The 26488-nt window shown below is 38.8% G+C and overlaps 1 protein-coding gene across 1 annotated transcript; it reads right to left on the bottom strand.

Annotated features, from left to right (window-relative positions):
• Window positions 1–46: 46 nt before the first annotated feature.
• Window positions 47–26488, bottom strand: GLO1 (glyoxalase I). The gene is made up of 6 exons (XM_082663320.1): window positions 26298–26488; window positions 14370–14452; window positions 11439–11579; window positions 10512–10579; window positions 9709–9798; window positions 47–7075 (listed from the first exon to the last, which is right to left on the bottom strand). Exons 1-6 carry the CDS (start codon window positions 26379–26381, stop codon window positions 6987–6989), a joined length of 555 nt encoding a protein of 184 aa, XP_082519446.1. The 5' UTR covers window positions 26382–26488; the 3' UTR covers window positions 47–6986.

Here is a 26488-nt window from a genome sequence, read left to right as displayed (position 1 = left end):
AGAGGTCCTTCTAAAAAGTGAGACACTTTCACCAGGGCACACAATATGAGTCCCATTAATTCTTTTACTGTGGTAAAATATACAAAACGAAGTTTACCATTTTAACCATTTTTAAGTATACAACTCAATGGCATTAAGTACATTTACATTGTTGTGAAACCATCACCATCATCCATCTCCAGAACTTTTTCATCTTCCCCATCTGAAACTCTGTACCTATTCAACAATCACTCCCCATTTCCTTTTCCCTCCAATCCTTGGAAACCACCACTCTTTCAGTCTCTATGAATTTGACTATTCTAGGTATCTCATATAAATGGAATCACACAGTATTTATCTTTTTGTGTTTGATTTATTTCAGTTAGCCCAGCGTCTTCAAGGTTCATCTATGTTGTAGCATGTTTCAGGATTTCATTCCTTTTTAAGGCTGAATAACATTCCATCGTATGTGTATATCACATTTTATTTATCCACTCATCCATCAATGGACATTTGGGTTGTTTCCACCTTTTGGCTATTGTGAATAATGCTGCTAACAAACACTGGTGTACAAATATCAGTTTGAGTCTCTGTTTTCTTTTGGGTATATATCCAGAAGTGGAATTGCTGAACATACGGTTATTCTATGTTTAGTTTTTTGAAGAACTGCCATACTGTTTTCTACAGCAGCTGCACTGTTTTACATTCCCGCCAGCAGTGAACAAGGGGTCTAATTTCTTCACATCTTTGTCAACACTTGTTATTTTCTGTTTTTGTTTTCATTTATATATAATAGCTACCTGAATAGGTGCAAATGGTATCTCATTGTGGTTTTGATTTTCAATCCTCTGCTCATTTTTTAACTGGGTTATTTTTGTTGTTGTATTGGAGGAGTTCTTTATATATTCTGGATATTAACTCCTTACCAGATGTGATTTTCAAGTATGTTTTCCCATTCTGTGGGTTACCTTTTCACTCTGTTGATAGTGTCCTTTAATTTAAATTTAAATTTGTTTTAAATTTTAGTGAAGTCCAATTTGTCTATTTTTTTCTTTTGTTGCCTGTTTGTTTTGGTATCATATCCAAGAAATTACTGCCAAGTCCAATGTCATGCAGCTTTCCCCCATGTTTTCTTCTAAGAGTTTTATACTTTTAGCTTTTACATTTGTTTGATCCATTCTGAGCTAATTTTTACAGATGGTATAAGATAAAGGTCCAACTTCACTCTTTTGTGTGTGGATATCCAGTTTTTCCAGAACTATTTGTTGAAAACATTGTCCTTCCCACACTGAATGCTCTTGGTATCCTCGTCAAAAATCATTTGACATATGTGTGAGGGTTTGTTTCTGGGCTGTATGCTATCCCATTGGTCTATATGTCTGTCTTTATGCCAGTATCATGCCGTTTTGATTACTGAAGGCTTGTGGTAAGTTCTGAAATCAGAAAGTGTGAATCCTCCAACTTTATTCTTCTTTTTCAAGATTGTTTTGGCTATTTGGGGTCCCTTGAGATTCCATGTGAATTTTAGTTTGAATTTTTCCATTTCTGAGAAAAAGTCATTAAGATTTAGATAGGTTTTTAATTGAATCTGTAGGTTGCTTTGGGATTAATCCCATTACTTTTAAGCTTTGGTTGCTGCCCTGTTACTTTGGGCAAGAAGAATCACCATTCTGGCAGTAGCAAGTGACCCTTATCATTAGGAAGAAGTGGGGCTGCTGCTACACAATGGGGGCAGCTAGGAGTATGCTTAGCATCCATGTGACCCACTTAGGTGCCTGTTGGTATGCTCATGCCCAGTTTTAAAGGCAAATGGACAAGTGCAGCAACCCTGGCTGGTCTGAAAAGGACATGTCATCCAGGGGCTCAGACCCCTCAGAGATGACAGTCTGGGTCACTCCACCAGGGTCACCACCTATATACTAGCAGAAGTGCTAGCCAAGGATGGTTTTGTTTGTTCTTTTCCTTTAGGTGTAAGGTTAGATTGAGATTTCTTATTTCCTGAGGTAGGCCTCTATAACCATAACCTTCCCTCTTAGAACTGCTTTTGCTGTAACCCATAGATTTTGGATCATTGTGTTTCCATTTTCATTTGTCACCAGATATTTTTTAATTTCCTCTTTGATTTCTTCAGTGACCCACTGGTTATTGAGTAGCATATTGTTTAGTCTCCATGTTTGTGTTTTTTGCAGTTTTTTTCTTGTAGTTGATTTCTAGGCTAAGAGACTAGATCTTAATCATTCCCATCACAATAAAGAATTGATTATTATGTGACATGATAGAGGTGTTACTAACCCTATGGTGGTATCAAATCAACATACTGCACACCTTAACCTTACACAATCTTATGTCAATTAAAAAATTATAACATCTGCTTTTATCTTTTGAGCCTAGAACTTCCATTTTACTTATTTGTATGTATAATTTTAATATTCACTGGGGACAAAACTACCCTATAAACAGAAGGAATATTATTCTTTTATTCAAAACCTCCACGAGAATTGATCACCATTTTGGAAAATGATGTTTCCAACAGTAACATCATTCAATTTCTTTGAGTGACCAATAAAACACACCTGTTATCAGTATGCATTTAAAGTTGTAACACTGGTACTTCCCTCGCGGTTCAGTGGTTAAGACTTCGAGGACACTGCAGGGGGCATGGGTTTGATCCCTGGTTGGGGAACTAAGATTTCCCCATGCCACGTGGCATGGCCAAAAAAATAAATAAGTAAATAAAGTTGTAACATTATAGCTCTTCAGGAATCATGAATTTAGTCTCTATTTTAGAATACCAAATAGAGTTATCAGTATGCTATTGAACAGTTTTACTTCTTCCATATATAAGAGAAAGCACCTGACTACTTCATTGTTTTCTAGTGTAGTACTATCTGGGCATTTACATATTGAAATGCATATTTTATTAAAAATTGATTTATTTCTCCTTTTTATTACAATAAAGGCATTGGACTGATCCTTTTTGAAACTGTGTATATAGGTAAGTTATATATGAATTTTGTTTTAGGATAGTGAGTGTGATAGATGTTATAAACATTCCCATGTTATAATAAGGAGGGTTTGCTAAGTCTGATACAGCTGAGAACCACAATCTCAGAACAAGTTCTTTGAGGGCAGGAAATGTGTTCTGATTTCTTACAGCACGCTTGCACCCACTAAGTTCTCAATATTTAATTTCACCCTGTTGCAGTTTCTGTTTCGCCTTTTCAGAAGCCCTTATTTGCTCCTTCATTCTGGCAGTTTCAGTTTGGATGCGGTGTCTACCCTCATGTAGGTAACTGCAGTAAATACGATCTAAGTCAGAGTGGTCTCAGTCCCTCTGTCAATGATTAGAGCCAAGCGAGTGACCCAATTCTGGTTTGAGACATAAGGAGAATTCTGCTGATGAGCTTTGAGAAAGGTTTTACACTCATTAAAGACACAAAAGGAAAAACAGGTTATTTTCTTTCACTGGACATTGTACAGTGACACCTGGAATCATAGTAGGCGTTTTTTTTTTTTTTAATTAATTTATTTATTTATTGTTGGCTGCGTTGGGTCTTCGTTGCTGTGCACGGGCTTTCTCTAGTTGCAGTGAGCCGGGGCTACTCTTTGTTGTGGCTCACGGGTTCTAGAGCGCAGGCTCAGTAGTTGTGGCACACGGGCTTAGTTGCTCTGCGGCATGTGGGATCTTTCCGGACTAGGGCTCGAACCCGTGTCCCCTGCATTGGCAGGCGGATTCTTAACCATTGCGCCACCAGGGAAGTCCTCATAGTAGGCATTTTTGATCACAGGTATTATTAGCCCCCCAAACAACTGCTGAGAATGACAGTTTGGCAAAGATAGAAGGAAACCAGAGTGCCTGATAGTTCTGAACCCTCTATCAACTAATTCCAGAACTTCTGAAGTGCTTGTTACATCTGATAGAGTTAGGACTTTTTTTTTTTTTTTTTTTGCGGTACGCGGGCCTCTCACTGTTGTGGCCTCTCCCATTGCAGAGCACAGGCTCCGGACGCACAGGCTCAGCGGCCATGGCTCACGGGCCCAGCCGCTCTGCGGCATGTGGGATCTTCCCGGACCGGGGCACGAACCCGTGTCCCCTGCATCGGCAGGCGGACTCTCAACCACTGCGCCACCAGAGAAGCCCAGGTCTTTTCTTATTGTCAGCAGCATGCATCTTTACCGATATAACCCTCTTCACAGGCAGTTGTGCTGCCAAGGAATATTTATATACACTGTACGCAGTCCTGGTCAGAATGCTATATGGGGAAGCCGTAGCGATTCTCTCACGGTCATCAGCTCCTATTCAGACCATATGTATTATAACTGAGTCTCATGTAGGGTTCATGAGCAACTGATTTATTTTACATTAACAGTAAGCTATACAGTCTGGCTGTCCAATAATGGAAAAGAAGAAAACTTCTTGTGCTCTAATTTACCCTTTCATGTCACTGCTACTCAGATAAATTAATTTAGAAGTGAATTGTTCTAATCCCTAGCAAGGCCCAGTGATACAATACATATTTTTTTCAGTGCATACAGGGATCAGATTTAAAGAGTAGCAAGGGCTATCTTTTGGCAAGTTTTACTTAGCAAGTAGAGAAGGCTTCTTTCTGAGGAAAAAAGGTTTAAATGACTAAATTTATGAATCTAATAACCCTCCCACTTGGTAATGCTAGTACCCAAAATGTACCAGCACTGGTTTCCATGACTCATTTTTGATATTTGTCTTCTCTTCTTCTCTGCACTTTTTCTACCAAAACCCTTTATCCATTTACTTTCCTCTTCTCATCTTCCCGACCCTTCCTTATCCATAGAAATTATGTGCTTTGCCTGATGTATAGAATTACAACTATTCCCAGTTCTCAATGAGTCTGCAAGCCCCTTCAAAAATCCTTGCAGTACTCCCCAAGGGCAGATTTTTTTTTTAAAAAGAACATGTTGGATAGAAGTTTACAAATTAAACACAGTCTTTTCTAAAATTTTATTTTACTTTAGTCTATAAGTACTGCTTTTTGTTTGAACTGCTCGCATAAATCCATTCCATCCAAAAAGGAAATGAAAGTGCTTCTAGCAGTGTAAGCACAGTTGGCAAGGCCTATCCAAAGGTCTTCCACTAGAGTCCACAAAAAATCCAGATGTAGTTAAACCACAAACTGGATGTTCTTATTATCTGTGCCATAAGAGATTTTCAAAATCAGTTTGTTTTTTAAAACCTATCAAATGTCAATCATGGGGCTTCCCTGGTGGCGCAGTGGTTGAGAATCTGCCTGCCAATGCAAGGCACACGCGTTCGAGCCCTGGTGTGGGAAGATCCCACGTGCCGCGGAGCGACTGGGCCTGTGAGCCACAATTACTGAGCCTGCGCGTCTGGAGCCCGTGCTCCGCAACAAGAGGCCGCGATAGTGAGACGCCTGCACACCGCGATGAAGAGTGGCCCCCGCTTGCCACAACTAGAGAGAGCCCTCGCACAGAAACGAAGACCCAACACAGCCATAAATAAATAAATTTTAAAAATTAAAAAAAAAAATGTCAATCATGGTAGGGAAGACCACTGAGCTGATTTGTGATAACTAAGTTATGTTATCACTGAACATAATTTATCCTAAATAATTACTGGCATCTGGAAGACCTTGGGGTAGGGGCTCTTCACAAGAAACACAAGCACCACTTGCACAGGGACAACCAGGCAACCCCAGAGCAGCCGCATGCTCCAGACTTCCTCCACTGCTTCTTCCTCACCGTGGTACTCAGGCTCGAAAGCTGAGAGGACAATGCTCAAACTCTTTGAAGGTTTTTACAAAGAACACTAGTGAAGGAGGTACTGTGAGGTACTAATTTTTTTTTTAATTTATTTATTTTATTTATTTTATTTTTGGCTGCATTGGGTCTTTGTTGCTGCACGCGGGCTTTCTCTAGTTGCGAGCAGGGGCCACTCTTCGTTGCTGTGCGCGGGTTTCTCATTGCGGTGGCTTCTCTTTGTTGCAGAGCACGGGCTCTAGGCACGCAGGCTTCAGTAGTTGTGACTCACGGGTTGTAGAGCGCAGGCTCAGTAGCTGTGGCACACGGTCTTAGTTGCTCCGTGGCATGTAGGATCTTCCCGAACCAGGGCTTGAACCCGTGTCCCCTGCATTGGCAGGCAGATTCTCAACCACAGCGCCACCAGGGAAGCCCCAAGGTACTAATTTTTGAGGTATAATCTAAATACTAAAAATGATGATGAGATCTTGAGTCCTTAGCCTATTTATATTGCCTTGGATTCATTAAAGTTATTTTGCATGTCCAGCCTACTTTCTATCTCACAGGATACTGTGGAGGATTAAGGGAGATGAAGTATGTGACAGCCTAGTCCGTATCTGCATACCCAGTATGTAATATTCCCATCCTCTTCCCCATCCCAAAATAAAGAGGTTAGTCCTTCAACTTTCAAAGTACTTTGTAACGAGAAGAAATTAGTTTTTCTATCCACATCCTTGTCAGCATAATTCTGAATTTCTCCCAAGAGTAACTTTTCTTTTGTAAAATAAACTTTATACTATTTGAAATATACATGAAGCTTCATTTTTGTTTGGGGTTCTTTACTTCCCATTCTGAAGTTACTTCTGAGGAACTGAAACCTCAGAAAGTAATCACAACAAAACATATTAAGTGTTTTTTTTTTTTTTTAAATGATGATTCAAAGGCAGACTTGTAGACTTGTATCTCGTCAGAAGATAGAAGGCAAAATGCAGCCTCTGAACAGAATTGTTCTAATTATTGCCTAAAAAAGTAGTTATACAACTACATTCAAGGACATAAGACAAAGCACTACTTTAAAACTAGAATGACTGAACAGTTAGGTGAAAAACATAGCTGAAATAGGAAAGGGAAATAGACTTAAGAACAATTTGAATTGAGACAATAATCCATCAGTCTTAGTTGCTTCTGTTAAATGAATATCTTGAATCACATTGTCTCCTTTTTTACCTTCCACAATGTCTTCACTGAAATCTCAAAGCAGCATTCTCACAGAACTAAATAATAGTTATCATTTTGTTAGGATTCAAAATTTCAATCCAGTAGCCATCAGGATCTTGAATAAATGCCAGGCCTTTCATTTTACCTGTAAAACAAAATGATTTTCATTATTGAAAAGACTTTAAAAAAAAACCTTAAAAATTTTAAATACGTTTTTTATTAATTCAATTTTTAATTTGCATTTTAGTTAATTACATTGTTTTGTTTATAGTTTTAACTTAAAAAAATTCTATTGTCGGTGTTGCCCAGATGCACGATTTTCAGAATGACATATTTTATCTTCTACACATAGCTGTAAACCAACTCTCCTGAAATAAACTGTGGGACTGGCTGCATCTTGTAAGTATCAGGTATTTATTTCACCTGCACATTATCACTTCATGCTACTAGTTGAGTAGTCAAAGAAATTGTCTTATTTTAAAGAGGATAAAGGAAATAGATAGGTGCTCAAGGGAGGAGGTAGCATGGCTTATCTACACAGCCAAAGGTCCGAGATGCTTAGGTCCATACACTATTCTATGTAACCCAAGCTCTGCCAATCAGATTCTTTCTCCCAGGAATTCAAAACTGGGATTGAGAGGTTAGTAGGTCTAGTAGTAGAGTTCTTTGCTTAAATGGAAAAATGTGACCTTGGAAATTTATTTTGGTACCGAGATGCTGAAGTAGTTGACTTCTATCTCTGGCTCCTTTCTTCAAGATCAACCCCAGAGGAACACAGATTAAAAAAATAGGGAAAAAAAAAAAAAAAGTACAATGCCCCTGAGGTGATAGTTGGGGAGAGGAATGGTGGGGGTGGGGTAGTGACTGTTTTAACCTGCTTTGTGTGGAAGGGGGTACTTTTGGCTGGACCACAAGGCTGTGGGAGAATAAACAGGAGTTTTGTTAGTTTGGCTCTTACTTCTCCCAGTGCCTTGGGCATTAGCACCTACTCCCACGGGGTGGGGGTGGGGGGGTTGAAACTACTGGTTCAAATGTCCTCGGGAGTAGATAAGGGCAGAAAGACAGGTGGGTACCAACTGATCTCACTTTCCCCACAACCAGGGTGAGGAAAAGACAATCCCAGAAGTGTCTCCTACTAATACTACTACTCCATCAGGGACAAAGTGGAGGAAAAGGATCTGACTACAGAATGTGAAGTATTTGTTTAACTCTTATTTTCTCTCTCTGCTCAGCACATCTCCCTGAGAACATGTGGATTTTTAAGGACTGAGGTCTGGCCTTCCCCCATTCACACTGCCTGATGTTCGGAATAGCTAATGGTTTCAGTTTCAAAACAAAAAACAAAAAACCTCTGAGACCAAAATAATAAGAATTTGAGGAATATAACTATAAAACAAACAATGGATTATACATTCAAACAGAAGAACAAATATTAGATCAATGGGGACCAATAACTATTAAGACATGTAAAAGCAACGAGGAATATTCAATACGACCAATACGAAACAAGAACAAGAAAATATTAAAGGAGCCCAGCAAAAATTCAGGATCAATATCATAATAGCTGAAATTAATTACATAATAGGTGAGAATACAGAAGATAAATATAAGAACAGATACATCTGAGGAAAAATTAGCTAACTGGTATGCCAGTTTGAAGAAATCTCCCAGAAGGAAGGCAAGGACAAAGAAATAACAAATATAAAAAGCCTCTAGAACAAAACAGAAGAAACTATATGAAGGAACACAAATCAGATTTTTCAGCAGCAACACTGGATGGGAAAAATAAGACAATATAGATGTACTTTCAAGACTGAAGGAAAATAAACCTAAGATTTTACAGTCAACAAAACTGTCATTCATATATATAAAGGCATGGTTCTGGGACATACAGAGCTTCAAGAGTTTTGCCTCACAAACCCTTTAAAAGCAGTTTTGGTTGAGGTACTTAATAAAGGAAGAGAAAAATCTGAAAGATGCTGCAAGAGATCTATGGAGAAAAAATATATACATTGATATATTTATTACCTTAAAATAAAAAGCCAAAGCCAAAGAAAAAGGAAAAATAAATCAATAATATCCCAGCCTGAGTAACAGCAACATAATGGAGGTAGAGGGAAGCAAGTTCTTTCCTTACTAGGGAGGAGGATATTTGGATATCAAATCTCCTAATTGAAAAAAAAAAAAGGATTGAAATGAAACAGTGAAATATTTCAAATGAAAATTAAATAATAAATTATGGTGGCAAAAACAGATCTAAATAAAATAATTATAACACATGTAAATCCAACAAAATCCAGATATATACTATGTCAAGCGATATATCTAAAACTGAAGGACACGCGAAGGTTGAAAAAGGATGAAAAAAAATTCAGGAAATTATTAACTGAAGAGACTTGGTGTAGTTACATTAACAGCAGATGAAACAGACTTTAAGGAACTTACTTTTTTGGGTGGTTAGATATACCCGAGAGAGCGAAAGCTGGTGGTCACTGAGAGAATGGTAGGGTCAAGGGGTGGAGAGAGAGCCTAGGTCCTTGACAGCTCTCTAGATCCTGTGATTAGTCCCATGTGAAGCCACCCTAGGTGCTGCCTTTCAGTTCCCTGAGATAACTAGGTATTCTTCCAATCATTTCCCTTCTTTCCTTAAGCTGGCTGGAGTAGAATTCCAAGTTACTTGCAACCAAAATGATTTTATTACAACAGTGCCCTCTGTGGGTACTTAGTAAATGTTATATAACTAAACATAGGCCTGAAGAAAACAAGTAGCAGACTCACCATCATCAGGTTTCTTCACAAATTTGACTCCCAGTTCTTCAAATCTTTTACAAGCACCGTGAACATCAGGAACAGCAATTCCAATGTGACCTTAGGTAATCACCCCCAAAACAAGGCAGAGAGAAAGAAGGAAAAATTACAACAGGGTACCCATGTGCCACAAGTGGCTTCCAAAACTAGTTTATTTCAAAACATAAGGCATCTGAAAACAGACTGAATCAAGCTGGTTCAAAACCTATAATACATTAAAGAACAAGAATCTAACTGGCTGGGTATAATAAATTAATTAGTTGCTCTGAATTATACATTATTTAACATAGCCCAATACTGGCTCATAAATAGTTTGATCTGTTAAGAATAACCTACAACACAAAAGAGTAACCATTTACTCATGCTTAATGGGCTTATTATTGATACTGACTACACAGCAGCCAATTTAAATTGGTAATACTCTTGTTTTGGTTGAGAGATTTGAGATCAAGGCAGAAGTGTATGCTGGCAGAAATCGGGATTATTATTAACCATCATTTTTGTTTTTCTGTTTTTTAAATTAAAACATCTACTGGAAATATAATACTGAAACTGAAAAGTAAAATCATTGTGAGACAGTAAATGTAAAAAGTTTAGACTGAGATGATGAAATTAAACAACTCCTAAATAAAATTATTTGTGGAAAATAAAAATAACCATACTCCTAACAAATTGATTATACTTAATGTTTTAGATTGCTTACAATCATAAATAGGTACACGTGGAAAAATCACACAAATCCATGTTTATTACACACAAATAGGCAAACATACCAAATCCCCGAGGGTCTGAATTGCCACTGTGGTAACTCTGGGCCTCATCATCTTCAGTGCCCCAATTGCTACAAAAGGAGGAAAAACATAATTACAAGTGACCTGGAGAACAGATATTCTGAAAAGAAAGCTGCAACAATCTTTGAAATCTTACCATGTATATATGCTACTTAATATACTTGGTCTAATCTCTGTTACTGTAAATATTAAGTTTTCAACTATAGAAAGAGCAAATGGGCAAAGAATGACTAAGGAGACAATAAAACTAGGCATCTGGATAAGAACAATAATTATAATAATAGCAACTATCATTTCTTGTGCTAAGTACTTTATACTTCTTTAAGTCCTCAGAACAGCTCCAAGGGCTAGATCTGAGTATCTCCATTTAATAAATAAGACTGCCACTTAGGGAGGTGATATAACTTGTTTAGGGTCGCAGAGGTATTGTCAGAGCCAAGACTCATGTCTAGGTCTTTCTGATTCCAGGGCTGTTTTGAATCAGGGGACATATTAAATCACACACCCTGAAACAAATGCTCTTTTGATAGTTTTTAGCGGGTGCACAGAAACAACATAAAGAATAAAAAAGAAAGAAGGGGAATGCCAATTTCAACAAAAATACTGAAATTATGAAGACCTTACTTACAATACCTAAACATTCATTAGCTACCGTTTGAAAAATATCTTGCCATTTCAGTCTTATATTCTCTGTCTAAAAGGCAAATGATCTCACTTGCCCTATCCATGCCACAAGAACAATACAAAGACCATAAGATCCATATAAAATACTCAAACATACTGTTACAAGTTGAAAGTGATTAGGTAGACCTGGTTTGAATTAAGCTGATAAGAAAGGAAAAAAAGTTTAAAAAAAATAAGCTTCAAAAAAATGTAGAGTATATAAACAAAATAAAAACTCATACTCACTGTGTCAGTTCAAGTGTAGCTTTTCTGGAGAATGCCCATGCTACTCTTTCATCTTTATCTTTTGGGATGTCATTTTTATCCTCATAAGCCAGGAAATAGAGTGAAAATTTCATAGTGGGAAAATCTAATTTTTGGAGTAGTCTGAAATTAAACAACAAGTCTGAATCAATTAACAATAGGAAAAGCTGATTCATACTAAAATCAACATAACAATATTCAAGTTCTACTAAGAATAAGAGCTGTATGTGGTGAGGCTGGGTTTTTTTGTTTTGTTTTGTTTTTTTGCGGTACGCGGGCCTCTCACTGCTGTGGCCTCTCGCGTTGCGGAGCACAGGCTCGGGACGCGCAGGCTCAGCGGCCATGGCTCACGGGTGTAGCCGCTCCGCGGCATGTGGGATCTTCCTGGACCGGGGCACGAACCCGCGTCCCCTGCATCGGCAGGCGGACTCTCAACCACTGCGCCACCAGGGAAGCCTGGTGAGGCTGTTTTAATAGAAAAAGCAAGGAAAATCAATTTTTAAAAGTCTAATTTAAAAATATTTATTCATCTATATATATCAGTGAAATAAAATTTTTTTTAAAATGGAAACTTTTGGGCTTCCCTGGTGGCGCAGTGGTTGAGAGTCCGCCTGCCAATACAAGGGATGCGGGTTCGTGACCCAGTCCGGGAAGATCCCACATGCTGTGGAGCAGCTAGGCCTGTGAGCCACGGACGCTGAGCCTGTGCGTCCGGAGCCTGTTGCTCCGCAACGGGAGAGGCCACAACAGTGAGAGGCCCGCGGACCGCAAAAAAAATAAAAAATAAAAATAAAAATGGAAACTTTTGTAATTCATCAATTCTTCAAATATAATGAAACTTAGTTGGATTTATGGTACTTGCTTATAAATGGCAAAAGGTATCTTCAAAAGAAAATTTTATTTATTTTTAGTGAAAAATATAACACATCACACCTCATTGTTCTTTCAGCTATACGACATTGAGTTAAAGAAAAATAAATTTATTGAGTTCTTACTATGCCAAAACTCCTAGGAAACTGAGGATAGGTGTTAAGAGAGAAGGACAGATTAACATCACAAAAGACATGAATGTCAACAATAAAGTGGTTACAGTATCAAATACTGCAGAAAGGTCAGACAGGATTAGGTCTGAGAAGAGGTGAGCAGATATGGAAAGGTCCTGTGAGGGCAGTTTCAGCAGCATGCGACAGCAGAAGCTGGAGAATGGGAGGTGAGCAAGTGAAACAGTAAGTGGTGGTCTACCTGTACAGATGGTCATGATGACGGGAAGGACAGCAAGAGAGCGGAGGGCAAGAATTATCCTAGAATAGAGAAGACTTAAGCTTTTTTGTAGGTTGAGGGGAAAGAGCAGTGGAAAAGGAGAGACTGATCATGAGAGTGCGTGATGAATTACTCATCCTGAGGTTCTGAGAAGACTCACTGAAGTCGTGGCCTCCAAACTGAGTTTAAAGAGGGTAAGATTATTTTGCAAGGAGTAGGGTAGAATGAAGATACACACAATACAATTTTCTTTAGATTAGGGAGGATTAAATGCTCAAACACGACCTCATTCAAAATCAACAAGAGGGAATCGTTGCAGCATAGCAAATGGAAAGTTTCTAGAGTTCTGTTCCAAATCTTTTACTTATTACTGTCATGTTATATGCCTTGGCCCACTAAGAGCTATGTACTGACTCATCACAAATAAGATTTACTCTAACTTGTTTATAATGATGTATCAAACACCTCAAATACTCCAATTCTGAAAACTATCTCTGCACCTACCAAAGCAGACGGACCAATCAGATGGGAAATGGAACACTTGAACCTGTTTTAACTTGCTTTTCTCAGCTCAGCATATCTTTCAATATAATGTCAAGTTGTACCCTAGTTGGGGGCTCTTTAAAAACAAGGTCAACATTGGAGTTGATCAAACCTGGATTCAAATTCCAGCTCTGCCATGTGCCCACTGTGGAATCTGGGGTCATTAAGTTAATGTCTTTAAGCTTTGGTTTCTTCCTTCCATGTAAAATAGGGATATAAGCTATCTCATAAACCTACTGTGAAGACAACGAAATGAGATACAAAGTGCCTGGCAAATAGCACGTGTCCAGTAAATCTGGTTTCATTCTGCCCTTTAAATATGTCATAAATACATACAAAACTACTTTTTCTGGAAAGAATTATAAGAAACTGTTAACAGCAGTTATCTTTGAAGAGGACTGGGGGACGGAAGCTGTCACTTTTCACTTTGTATTTCTCAGAATTGGTCAGATTTTCTAACATAGACATATACTGTATTACTTGAAGTTTTCTCTCAATGTCAATGGAGGTTATCTAGGCAGTAAATTAAAGATTGTTTTATTCTTTATGTATCTATATTACCCAAAACAAATAAAAACCCTCATGTTATTTTGGGAAACAAATCAAGAAAAAGAAATATGTCTTAAAGATTATAAGATCAGTGAATATTACCTATTCCGCAAAAGAGAACACATCCTATAAAAATGGAATAGACGGGCAGTTTACCTAAAACTTAGAAAATGAATGAGTTTACCTAAAACTCATTCATTTTCTAAGTATTGTGTCTTAATAGCTATATCTTTTCTGAAGTAAACAAGAGGCTAAAAGTGGCCATAACATCAAAACAGTCTGGACACATTAAGGATTTAACTGGCAGCTCTTAGAGAGAAGGGAGTCAGAGAAAATGCAAGTATTGGTGTCATGTTGCCCAGTGAGCCTGGCTGGGATAGAGGAGAGGAACCTGACAGAACCCCTAGTCAGTCAAGCCTAGTCCCAGACTCCTGGCCAAAAGGACTTTTGTGACCTTTGAAGCAAACTTTAATCCATTTTTACAATGGATCTGAAAACATTCCCTATATTTGCAAAGCTATGTATTTAAACATTATAGGCACCAATAAACAGTTTACTTACGTCATTCCAAGAATTCTAGTATAAAAGTCCAATGACTTCTTAGGATCCTTAATTCGCAGCATGGTCTGCTGCAAGAGAAAATCCTAAAGGGAAACAGTATATATTAAACACCTTTAACTTTTACTACTTGTTATCAACACTAATTTTGCTTCCTGTAACAAAATACCAACAGTCCACCATTGCAACACACTGTTTAAGAAGAAAGAAATTTTGTCCCCTCAGTCCATCATGGCTTTATTATTATTAAATACCTGTGTTCAGTCCATAAAGGCTATGTTCAAATCCAGGTACCTTAGTCAGAGAGGATTTTTTTGTTGTTGTTTTGTTTGTTTGTTTTTCTTTTCTGTAGACTCTGTGCCAAGTGCTGTAAAACAAGTTCAACAACCCTGTTTATCCTATCCCTATCCTTATCCTATCCTAACCCTATACCTATCCTACAATCTTTCTAAGAAGCAATTTGGATCTGAAGAGTCTTTAAAAGTCTTAAAGAGTTCATACTCATCGATCAAAATGTTGCCCTTCTAAAAATCTATGTAAGGAAATAATTAGAAACTTGGACAAAGATTTATGTATAAAGACATTCATCACAACATTTACACAGTAACTATGGTCCAGACACTGTTCTAAATGATTTACAGAAATTAACTTATATAATCTTCACAACTACTCTCTGAGATAAGTATTATACCATTCCCATTTTACTGCTAAGAAAGTAAGTGGCAGAGAAAAAACTGCAGTGCAAACAGTTTGGTTCCAAAGTCCTTGCTTTCAACCACCTTGCTAACCTACCTCTAACAATGAAGAAATAGATAAATTATGACACAGGCATAATAGAATATATGAAGACATTTAAAACGCTGCTTTAGAAGCACTTGGACATGCCCATGGTATATGACATACATGTTATATGTCAATTTTATCTCAATAAAGCTGGAAAAAATAGTTTAAAAAATGGAAACATACACCATTTTTCTGACTGAGAAGACTTAACATGATAGATTATTTCTAAGAAAACACAAATATAAACTCTAAAATCATTTTTAACTTGTAAAAAGGAGTCTATACATGCCAAAAAGATTAAAAGTATATTCAATGTTAGTGGAGTTATTCATAAAAAATAGAGGTGTGTAAATCCTTTGTTGCCAAAGTATTATTTGGACGATATAAAAAAACAAGCAGGGCTTGCTTTTTATAAGATGATCAAGTTATTCTATGCTCAGATAACAGTTTTCTTTTTATCACCAAGATATTCTGCTAACTCTCTGTAACAGAATACCTCTGCTACTTTTGATAAACACTTGAATGATCCTGGAAAAATGTTCCTTTCTTTAAAAGTTTCTAAAAATCACTGTTTATTGCTATGGTTCTAAAATATTGTTTGAAATAAATATATCTTGCATTTAAAAAAGACTAAAGTTGATGTCTTGTCTCATGAGACAGTTCTTAACTTTGTCTTTTCCTTATTATGCTCTAAATTCAGAATAATAAAAGATGTCTTTTATGCTCAAACTATCTTTGGGTTTTCTGGGATGATTACAAGGTAACAAAGATTTGCTCCTTTGCCTTATAAAAAGGAAGAATGATAGAAATAATCAGTCTTTTGTGAGGGTCGGGGTGGGCAATCTCCAAATCTAATTAATTTAAAACTACTGTGAAAAAACTTTAAAGGTACAATCAGGGATATTTCTAGTACATGTACTACATGCCTACAATGTAATCCTGACAAAACTATAAAAAGTGGAGCAGGGAGTGAACCAAAGGGTCAAAGTGAAGGTCCCTTTGAGCACCTCTAAATGGATTTTCTGGTATAAGATGTGAACTCAGGTAAAGCTTCATTTTTTACCTATGGATGGCCAATTGCTACAGCACCATTTGTTGAAAAAATCTGTCCTTTCTCCACTGAATTGCTTTTGCATCTTTGTGAAAAATCTGTTGGGTTTATTAGTGTGAGTCTATTTCTGGGTTCTCTACTCTTTTCCACTGATCTATATCTATCTCTCTGACAATACCATGGAGTAATGATTACTGCAGCTATATAGTGAGTCTTAAAATCAGGTAGACTGATTCCTTCCACCCTATTCTTTTCAAGATTTAGTTATTCTACTCTCTTTGCCTTCCACATAAATTTTAGAATAACCTTGACTATATCTAAAGAGAAAAGGTTTGATAGGGACTGTGTTAAACATGTATACCAATTTGTGGAGAATTGACATCTTTGCTATGCTGAGTCTTCCAATCATGAACACAGTATGTCTCTCCATTATTTAGATTTTGATTCCCTTTATCAACGATGTGTAATTTTCAGCATACAAATTCTGTACATGTTTGATAGATTTTTACCTAGATATTTAATTTTGTTGAGCAACTGTAAATGGTATTGTATTTTTAATCTTGGTGCTCATGTGTTCTTTGCTAATATATAGAAATCCAATTGATTTTTGTATGTTAATCTTGTATTCTGCAACCTTGCTGAACTCACTTACTAGTTCCAGGGTTTTTAGACTCCTTAAGATTCCTATGTAGACAATCATGTCATCTGCAAATAGGGACAGTTTTATTTCTCTCTTCCAATCTGCCTGACTGTTATTTCCTTTTTTGCTTTACTGTACCAGCTGGAACTTCCAGCACTACGTCAAATAAGAGTGGTGAGAGCAAACTTGCCTTGTTCCCCCAAATTAAGGAGAAAGCATCACCATTTAGTATAATGTTAGCTCTTAATGTTAGCTCTTAAGTATAATGTTAGCTCTTAATGTTAGCTCTTAAGTTTTTCATAGATGCTCTTTATCAAGTTGAGGAAGTTCCCTCCCATTCCTATTTTTTCTGAAAAAACAAAAGTGTTTAAATCATGGTGTTGAATTTTGTCATGTGATATTTCTTCTTTAGCTTCCTAATATGGTGAGTTACTGTGATTTTTTTTAATACTGAACCAGCCTTGCATACCTGGAGTAAACCTCACTTGATCATGGTATGCGATTCTTTTTATATACCACTGAATTCTATTTGCTAATATTTTGTTAAGGATTTTTACATCCATACTTATGAAAGATATCAGTCTGTAATATCTCTTTTTTTTTGTACTGTCTTCACCTAGTTTTGATATCAGGGTAGTATGACAGCTTTATAAAATGAATAAAAGTGTTCCTTCCTCTTCAATTTTCTTGAAGGGATTGTGTAGAATTGATGCTAATTCTTCCTTAATGTTTGGAAGAATGCTCCAGTGAAATCATCTGGAACTGAAGATTATTATGAATTCAATTTCCTTATGTTATAGAGCTATTCAAATTATTTATTTCATATGGGTAAGTTATGGTAGTTGGTGTTTTTCAAGGAATCGGTGTATTTCATGTAAGTTGTCAAATTTATGTATGTAGAACTGTTTTCAGTATTCCCTTATCACCCTTCTCTTGTCTGCAGTCCGTAGTGGTATCCCCTATTTCATTCCTGATATTGGTAATTCGTGTCTTCTCTCTTTTCTTGTCAGTCTTGATACAAGTTTGTTAATTCTGTTGGTTTTTTTCAAAGAATCAGCTGTTTCACTGATTTTTTTCTAATTTGTTTTAAATTTCATTGATTTCTGCTCTTTATTATTTCCTTCCTTCTGTTTGCTTTGCGTTATTCTGCTCTTCTTTTTCTAGGTTCTTGAGGAGGAAACAAATTCTTGATTTAAGACATTTCCTATTTCCTAATATATGCATTTAATACTATAAATTTCCCTCTTAGCACTGTCTTAGCTGAGATGCTCTTTTCATTTTCATCCAGTTCAATGTAATTTTTAAAATTTCCCTTGAGACTTCCTCTTGATCCACGGATTATTTAGAAATGTGTTATTTAGTTTCCAAGTTTTTAGAGATTTTCCTGTTATGTTTCTGCTACTGATGTCTAGTTTGATTCTACTGTGGTTGAACATGCTCTATATAATTTCAATTATTTCAAGTTTGTTGAAGTTAGTTTTAGGGCCCATGATATGGTCTACCTTGGTATCTCTTCTGTGTGCACTTGAAAAAAAAAACTATACAGGCATACCTCGGTAATATCATGGGTTTGCCACCACTGCAACAAAGCAAAGATCACAATGAAGAGTCACACAGGGACTTTGTGGTCCAGTAGTTAAGACTCCACGTTCCCAGTGCAGGGGGTTCAATCCCTGGTCAGGGAACTAGATTCTGCATGCTGCAACTAAGAGCCTGCATGATGCAACTAAAGGAGCCCACATGCTGCAACTAAAAGATCCCGCATGTTGCAACGAAGATCCTATGTGCCACAATTAAGACCCGGCGCAGCCAAATAAATAAATATTTTTTTTAAAAAGTCACAAATTTTTTGGTTTCCCAGTGCATGTATGTTTACTCTATACTGTAGTCTATTAAGTGTGCAATAGTACTGTCTAAAAAAATGTACATACCTCAATTAAAAATACTTTATTGCTAAAAAATGCTAACCATCATGTGAGCCTTCAGTGAGTTGTAAAGGTTACTGATCACAGATCACCATAACAAATATAACAGTGGAAGTTTGAAATATTGCAAGAATTACTAAAATGTGACACAGAGAGAATCAAGCAAATGCTGTTGGAAAAATAGCACCAACACGCTTGTTTCATGCAGGGTTGCAACAAACTTTCAATTTGTAAAAAAAACCTAGTATCTACAAAGTGCAATACAAACAAGGTATGCCCGTATTCAGCTGTTACTGGCTGTAATGTTCTATAAATCTTGATTAGATCTTGTTTATTGATGGTGTTGCTGAGTTTGTCTATATCCTTGCTAATTTTCTGTCTAGTTCAATCAATTGTTGAGAGAGGAGTATAGTCTCCAACTAAAACTGTGGATTTTTCTTTTTCCTTCCATATATCAGTCTTTGCTTCACTTATTTTTTGCAGTTCTATTGTTTGAGGCACACACATTTAGGATTGCTATGTCTTCTTAGTCAATGGACACTATTATCATTATATAATGTACTTCTCTATGATAACTGTCTTTGCTCTAGAGTCTACTGCATTTGAAACAATATAGCCACTCCTGCTTTCTTCTGATTAATGTTTATATATCTTTTTCCATCCTTTTAGTTGCCTCTGTCATCACATTTTAAGTAAGTTTCGTGTAGACAGCATATAGGTGGGGTATGTTTTTATTTTTCTTTCAGTTTTATTAAGATATAATTGACATACAGTATTATATAAGGTTAAGGTATACAGCATGACTTCAACTTACATATGTTGAGAAATGATTACCACAAATTTAGTTAACACCCATCACCTCACAAATAGATAACTTGAGGCATGCTTTTAAATCCACTCCACCAATATCTGTCTTAATTGGTATATTTACATCTAATGTAATTATTGAAATATTAGGGCTTAAATTGGCCATTTTATTTTTGTTTTCTGTTTGTCCTTTCTTTTTATCTTTGCCTTCTTGTGGGTCACTGGAATTTTTTTTTTATAATTCCATTTTGATTTATCTATAGTGTTTCTGCATACACTCTTTGCATAGCGTGTGTGTGTGTGTGTGTGTGTGTGTGTGTGTGTGTGTACCACCATGTTATTCCTAGGGTCTCAAGGTCCCTAGCCAGTCTGCCATTCTCTCTGCTTTTCAGAGTCCTCCTGTTTTTGTTTTATCTAAGCACAGCTTGTTTTATTGCATTTCACTTTGTTGCAGTTCACAGATATTGTTTTTTTTGTTTTTTGTGTTTTTTTTTTTTACAAAGTGAAAGTTTGTGGCAACCCTGTGTCCGGCAAGTCTGTCAGTGCCATTCTTCCAAGAGCATTTGCTCACTTTATGTCTCTGTGCCACATTTTGGTAATTCTCACAATATTTCAAACTTTTTCATTGTATTTGTTATGGTGATATGTGATCAATGATCTTTGATGACACTATTGTAATCCTTTTGGGGTGCCATGAACCATGCCCACATAAGATGACAAACTTAATTGATAATTGTGTGTGTTCTGACTGCTCCACTGATAGACCATTGCCCCATCTCTCTCCCTCTCCTCGGACCTCTCTATTCCCTGAGACACAATATTGAAATTAGGTCAATTAATAACCCTACAATGGCCTCTAAGTGTTCAAGTGAAAGGAAGAGTTGCATGTCTCTCACTTTACATCAAATGCTAGAAATGATTAAGCTTAGTGAGAAAGGTGTGTCAAAAGCTGAGACACGCTGAAAGCTAGGCCTCTTGCACCAGTTAGCCAAACTGTGAAAGCAGAGGAAAAGTTCTTGAAGGAAATGAAAAGTGCTCTTCCAGTGAACACACAAATGATAAGAAAGCAAAACAGCCTTATTGCTGATATGGAGAAAGTTTTAGTGGTCTGGATAGAAGAGCAAGCCAGCCACACCATTCCCTCAAGCCAAAGCCTGATCCAGAGCAGGGCCCTAACTCTCTTCAATTCTAGAAGGCTGTGAGAAGTGAGGAAGCTGCAGAAGAAAAGTTTGAAGTTAGCAGTGGTTGGTTCATGAGGTTTAAGGAAAGAAGCCAGCTCCATAACATAAAAATACAAGGTAAAGCAGCAAGTGCTGATGTAGAAGCTGCAGCAAGTTATCCAAATAGCTAAGATAATGAATGAAGGTGGCAACACTAAACAACAGATTTTCAGTGTGGATGAAATAGCTTTATATTAGAAGAAGATATCACCTAGGACTTTCATAGTTAGAGAGAAGTCAATGCCTTCAAAGCTTCCAAGGACAGGCTGATTCTCTTGTTAGGAGCTAATACGCTGGTGACTTGAAGTTGAAGCCAATGCTCATAACCATTCTGAAAATCCTAGGGTTTTTAAGAATTATGCTGGGAACTTCCCTGGTGGCGCAGTGGTTAAGAATCCTCCTGCCAATGCAGGGGATACGGGTTTGATCCCTGGTCCGGGAAGGTCCCACATGTCGCGGAGCAACTGAGCCCGTGTGCCACAACTACTGAGCCTGTGCTCTAGAGACTGCGAGCCACAACTGCTGAGCCTGCATGCCACAACTACTGAAGCCCACATGCCTAGAGCCCGTGCTCTGCAACAAGAGAAGCCACCGCAAGGAGAACCCTGTGCACCGCAATGAAGAGTAGCCCCGCTCACCGCAACTAGAGAAAGCCTGCATACAGCAACGAAGACACACCACGGCCAAAAATAAATAAATAAATAAATAATATATTTTTTAAAAAAAGCTACAACAGTGGCAAAAAAGTTTCTTGACTTTGTGTCCTACCTTTCAAATTCTCTTTCTAGTGATGAACACACTCATTTCTCTAGAACTGTTACTAAGGAGCTTTACATATTAAATCTTACTCAGAATCAAAATCAAAATCTCCATTGCCTCTACCACCTTCCATCTTCAGAAAAGGGAAGTTTCAATCTTGCAGCCATACCTCTAACCTCAGCTCTGGTTTTACATCTCCATCCAGTCTACTCAACATTTCCACCTGAGTCAAAATATCAAATTAATTACAGCCCAAATAAATATTCCCTCCTACATCACCAACAGGGAATGCCTCTAGAATGCCTCTAGAATCTGATTTGGGTGTCAGCCCAAGTCAGACCCCTGAAGTCTTCTCAGATTCCTTCCTCGCCACTCCCTCTGTAATCCAATCCAAGTGTCCCATCAACCTGACTGCTCAAGTCCCTCTGGAATCTTTCTCCTTGCCTTTCCAAAGATCACTACTACCTGGCTCATGTCCTCTCTACTTCCTGCCTAGACGACTGTCAAAGCCTGCCTGGTCTCTCTGCTTCTTGCAGGCTAACCCAAATGCAATCCAGAGTGATCTTCCTATAATGGTACCAGACTGATCTTTCTATAACAAAAGGCCAACTGTGTCATTTCTAGGTTAAAAATCAATCCTTCAGGCGCTTCTCTGGTGGCTCAGTGGTTAAGAGTACGCCTGCCAATGCAGGGGACACAGGTTCGAGCCCTGGTTCAGGAAGATCCCACATGCCACGGAGTGGCTGGGCCCGTGCACCACAACTACTGATCCTGCGCTCTGGAGCCCGGGAGCCACAATGGGAGAGGCCGCCGCAGTGAGAGGCCTGTGTGCCACGACGAAGAGTGGCCCCTGCTCGCCACAGCTGGAGAGGGCCCGCACACAGCAACGAAGACCCAATGCAGCCAAAAATAAACAAACAAATAAATAAATAAATAAAATCTATTTAAAAAAAAAATCAATCCTTCAGTGGTACCTCACAACTTTTAGAAGAAAGTCCCCAAAGGAAGCACATGCAGTTGCTGCATACTTGTCTAACTTCATCTTTTATTACCACTCCACTAAACTGGTCACCTTAAATGGTTTTGATTTCATACCTTTAGCAGTTAAAAAAAAAAGAGCATGCCCCATCATAAACGTATATATATTTTAATTGTATACACAGAGAAATATACATAAATTAATAAAATAAAATAATAATAATAAAGCATATATTTAAAAAAACATATTTACCAAACAGAAATCTTCATAGGATGAGAAAAACAAATGAACCAAGTGAGAATGTTCATATTTTCTTTGAGCATCCCAATGACTGTTTTATGTACCTTCCCCTTAACTCCTATTGCCTGTAACTTCAGTCTCATTGTATACCTGTAGGTCCCTGCATCAGCTCTCTGATGTCACCGTGCTTTTATATATACTACAGTTCTCTCTGCCGAGAACAGTCATTCATCCATCTGGCCATTGTCCTTCTTCCTTCCTTGCCATTCTTTCTTCCCTCAACCCCTACCTGCAACTCTGCCTAGCTACCTCCTTTGATTTGGTAAAACCCAGCTTAAGTGTCGCCAACACTGAAAGTTTTCCCTGACCTCATCATTTACCACTCAGGTGGGAAGGGACTCCAAATAATTTTATCAAAGGACACTGATAGACAGTAAAAAGAATGTATTTCAGGAGATCACTACTTGGGAAAAGAAGCACTTGGCCTTTGAAGAAAGTTAGCTAAGTAAGACAGCCCAGAAGGTGGTGCAGCCGTACATTCTTTGGTCTGCCTTTATGACAAAGATGCAAATAATCAACAAACAAGTTGACTTTCTATCACTGCTGTTCTCTCTTCTTTCCAAACCAGGCCCTCATCACTTTTCTCACCTTCTGGAAGAGCCTTTTAGGTGTTCTCATCACCTCCAGGCTTGGATCCCTCCAATCTATTCTGTAGAATGATTTGAATCCCTCAGTGATTCCCCACTAACTATATAAAATTCGATTTTCTTAGAAGTAACATTCTAAGCTCTCTCCATGATCTGGCTCCAACCTACCATTCTAGTCTTCTCCACCACTGCTCCACCACTTAGATAACTTGAACGTGAACCAAAAACAAGGTAACTCATTTCTCCAGAACATGCTCCACATTGCATCTTTCTGCCATCTCACCACATTTTTGCTCAGATGTTTCCTCCCGCTAGAATGCCCTCCCATGTAACCGTCCCCCATGTGATGTTGGTACCCCATCCATCTTTCAAGGCCTAGACTCACCCCCACCTTCTGCTTGACGCATTCCCTGATATCCACAGTTGAAATACAACCTTGAATTGTATTGCTTTTCATAGTTTAAAGATCATAGATACATTTTATCCTTATAGCAGCTTTGTTTACACCCTGCTAAGATCACTATAGCCAATGATAGAATTGGGGATTCAAACGTAGGTCTTCAGCCTCCAAATACCCTGTGTATACCACAGATGCCACCTTTGAAAATCTCTACTTTCTGCGCTCCCACAGTGCTTTATAATTTCAAAAGCACATAATCCCAGTTCCATCTTATGTTAGAGTTGGTGTATGTTTGGTGAAGGGAGGAACTTCATCTTGTTCATTTGAATGTCCCCCAAGGTATCTACCATGCTCTTTACATATAGCAGATGATCAGTGATCAGACTGAATTAATTCATTTAGGTTTTCTATTTTCCTTCATGTCAAGTTCCAAAATTACTGCTGTAGTCAGTACTCTAGAAGCACAATAGGGAGTGTGGGTTCCTCGCTAGGCAAATTACTCAACACCTCTGTGCCATTGTCTACTTATATATAAAACGGAGATAATTTTGCCTTCCTCACAGGGTTGTTGTGAGGATTAAATTAAGTAATGTACTTAAAATAACAAACCGGGGCCTGGCACACTCAGTATATCCCAGCTGCTATTATATACTCCATTTTATGTCCCCCATACGGTGCTTCTAGGGTGCAAAACAACTAATCTCAAAAAATAATTACTGGGACTTCTCTGGAGGTCCAGTGGTTAAGACTCCATGCTCTCAATGCAGGGGCACAGGTTCGATCCCTGGTCAGGGAACTAAGATCATGCATACCACATGGCATGGCCAAAAACAAAAAAACCTTCTAATCAAGAGAAATTGACATAAATTAAGAGTGTGTAGGACTTCCCTGGTGGCAAGAATCCGTCTGCCAATACAGGGGACATGGGTTTGAGCCCTGGTCCGGAAGATCCCACATGCCGCGGAGCAACTAAGCCCGTGAGTCACAACTACTGAGCCTCTGCTCTAGAGCTGGCGAGCCACAACTACTGAGCCTGCGAGCCACAACTACTGAAGCTCGCACGCCTAGAGCCCGTGCTCGGCAACAAGAGAAGCCACCACAATAAGAAGCCCGTGCACCGCAACGAAGAGTAGCCCCCCGCTCTCCGCAACCAGAGAAAGCCCACTTGCAGCAACGAAGACCCAACGCAGCCAAAAAAAAAAAAGGTGTAAATTAAGAATGGAAAGAATTGTACTCAATCAATTTTATCAAGCTCTCCTTCAAATATTTTTTTTAATAGTCCAGTATATAAAATGCCCAGTTACCTGGGAAATTAATTTACACTGAATAATCTATATTATGTGAAATAACAAGGTATTAACATTAAAGAGTATAAAAAGTAAGATTAAGTGTGAGAGGAAATGTATATATTTACTTCTTCCCTCTTAATTTTGCAGTGACTAACATTTTTCCTAAGCTAAGTACTACCAGGTGCTAGTCAAAGGATTTAGCAATTAGAAGTATCTGACTCTTCACCCTAAAGGCAAAGAGCAAGAAGGGACTAAAGTCACCAACCGGTCTTAGAGGTCTGTACAAAGCACATACTCAAACTTCAGGGATTTTAGAACTTCCCCAGTCAAATGAATACATACAAAGGCGTTTTCTGACAGTGATGAGTACACTGGAGTAAACCCCCGGAGCGGCTTCCCGGTCTGATCTTGACAACGCCCGGAGGCACCACACCTGAGTGAGTTACAATGACTCTCAGTATAGACCTGTTAAGCAAGCTGAAGGGATGAGAGCCTTCATATGCAACTGGTCATTCCTCTTACTGGGTCTCAGCTGCAAGGAGATGGTCTGTGAAGGAATTTCCAAGATTCCCTTCGGATCTAAGCTCCATGATTCTGCCAGTCTCTCCTGGGGCCACCGAGCAAAGTGCGCCCGTGAGCAACCGGAAAGGCCAAACCCAAAGGGAAATTCTGGGCGCGGCTGAAGTCAGGAGCTATCAGATTGGTTTGGAGGAGTTAAACGCGGAGCCAGGACAGTTACAGAAAATGATCCCGGCTGGGAAAAGCCGGCCCGTAGACCTTCGAACGTAGACTGGAGTTCAGAAACTTCTTTTCTTACCCTCCACCTCTATTGCCCTGGGGAACACGCACACCCACAGACATGAGCTCTGACCCTGGGTTAGCCATGGTTTCCTGTTACCGTCCCAAATCAAGCAAGTTAAAGCAAGCAGGATCGCAGTCTTTCAAACAACTTGAAGAAACGGACCCTCTCCAGATCCCCCACTGGACACCACTGGCCCTCTTCCCAGCCCACTCCGATCCGCCCAAGGCGGGCAGAGCTGCAGTGGTGGTAGGATGGGGTTCGAATCCAGAGTTCGAATCATCCAGCCCAAGCGAGGCCTGGTTGAGCCCGAGGGACTGCTCCCTCCTTGGGGTCCCAGTCGCGCCACGCACGGCAGGCCCCGACTCTGGAGAATTAGGTTCTGCGCCCACCTTGGTGCTGGGGTCCGGGTCTTTGCAGCAGCCGAGGGCGGCCTCATCGGTGAGGCCGCCGGACGCGGGCTGCGGTTCTGACATGGCCGTACTGTTGTAACGCGGACGAAGGTGGCCAGGAACGCAGCAGCTACTCTCACTCTGCCGGCCGCGAAGCTCCCTTCACCAGCGCCCGCAAGACCGCACCACGG

This window comes from Grampus griseus, assembly GCF_964374135.1.
Source record: "Grampus griseus genome assembly, chromosome: 10".
NCBI classification, from domain to species: Eukaryota; Metazoa; Chordata; class Mammalia; order Artiodactyla; family Delphinidae; genus Grampus; species Grampus griseus.
Note: the sequence above shows the minus strand (reverse complement) of the source record. Positions and strands in the feature narration are given on the sequence as shown.

Bases quoted from the DNA above. Each gene is read 5' to 3' on its own strand.
- GLO1 (XM_082663320.1), bottom strand. From the start codon at position 26,381: ATGTCAGAACCGCAGCCCGCGTCCGGCGGCCTCACCGATGAGGCCGCC. The intron at 14,453-26,297 runs GTGGGCGCAGAA...GTTTCCCTTTAG, and splicing joins ACCCGGACCCCAGCACCAAG to GATTTTCTCTTGCAGCAGAC. The intron at 10,580-11,438 runs GTGAGTATGAGT...CTCCTTTTGTAG, and splicing joins GCTACACTTGAACTGACACA to CAATTGGGGCACTGAAGATG.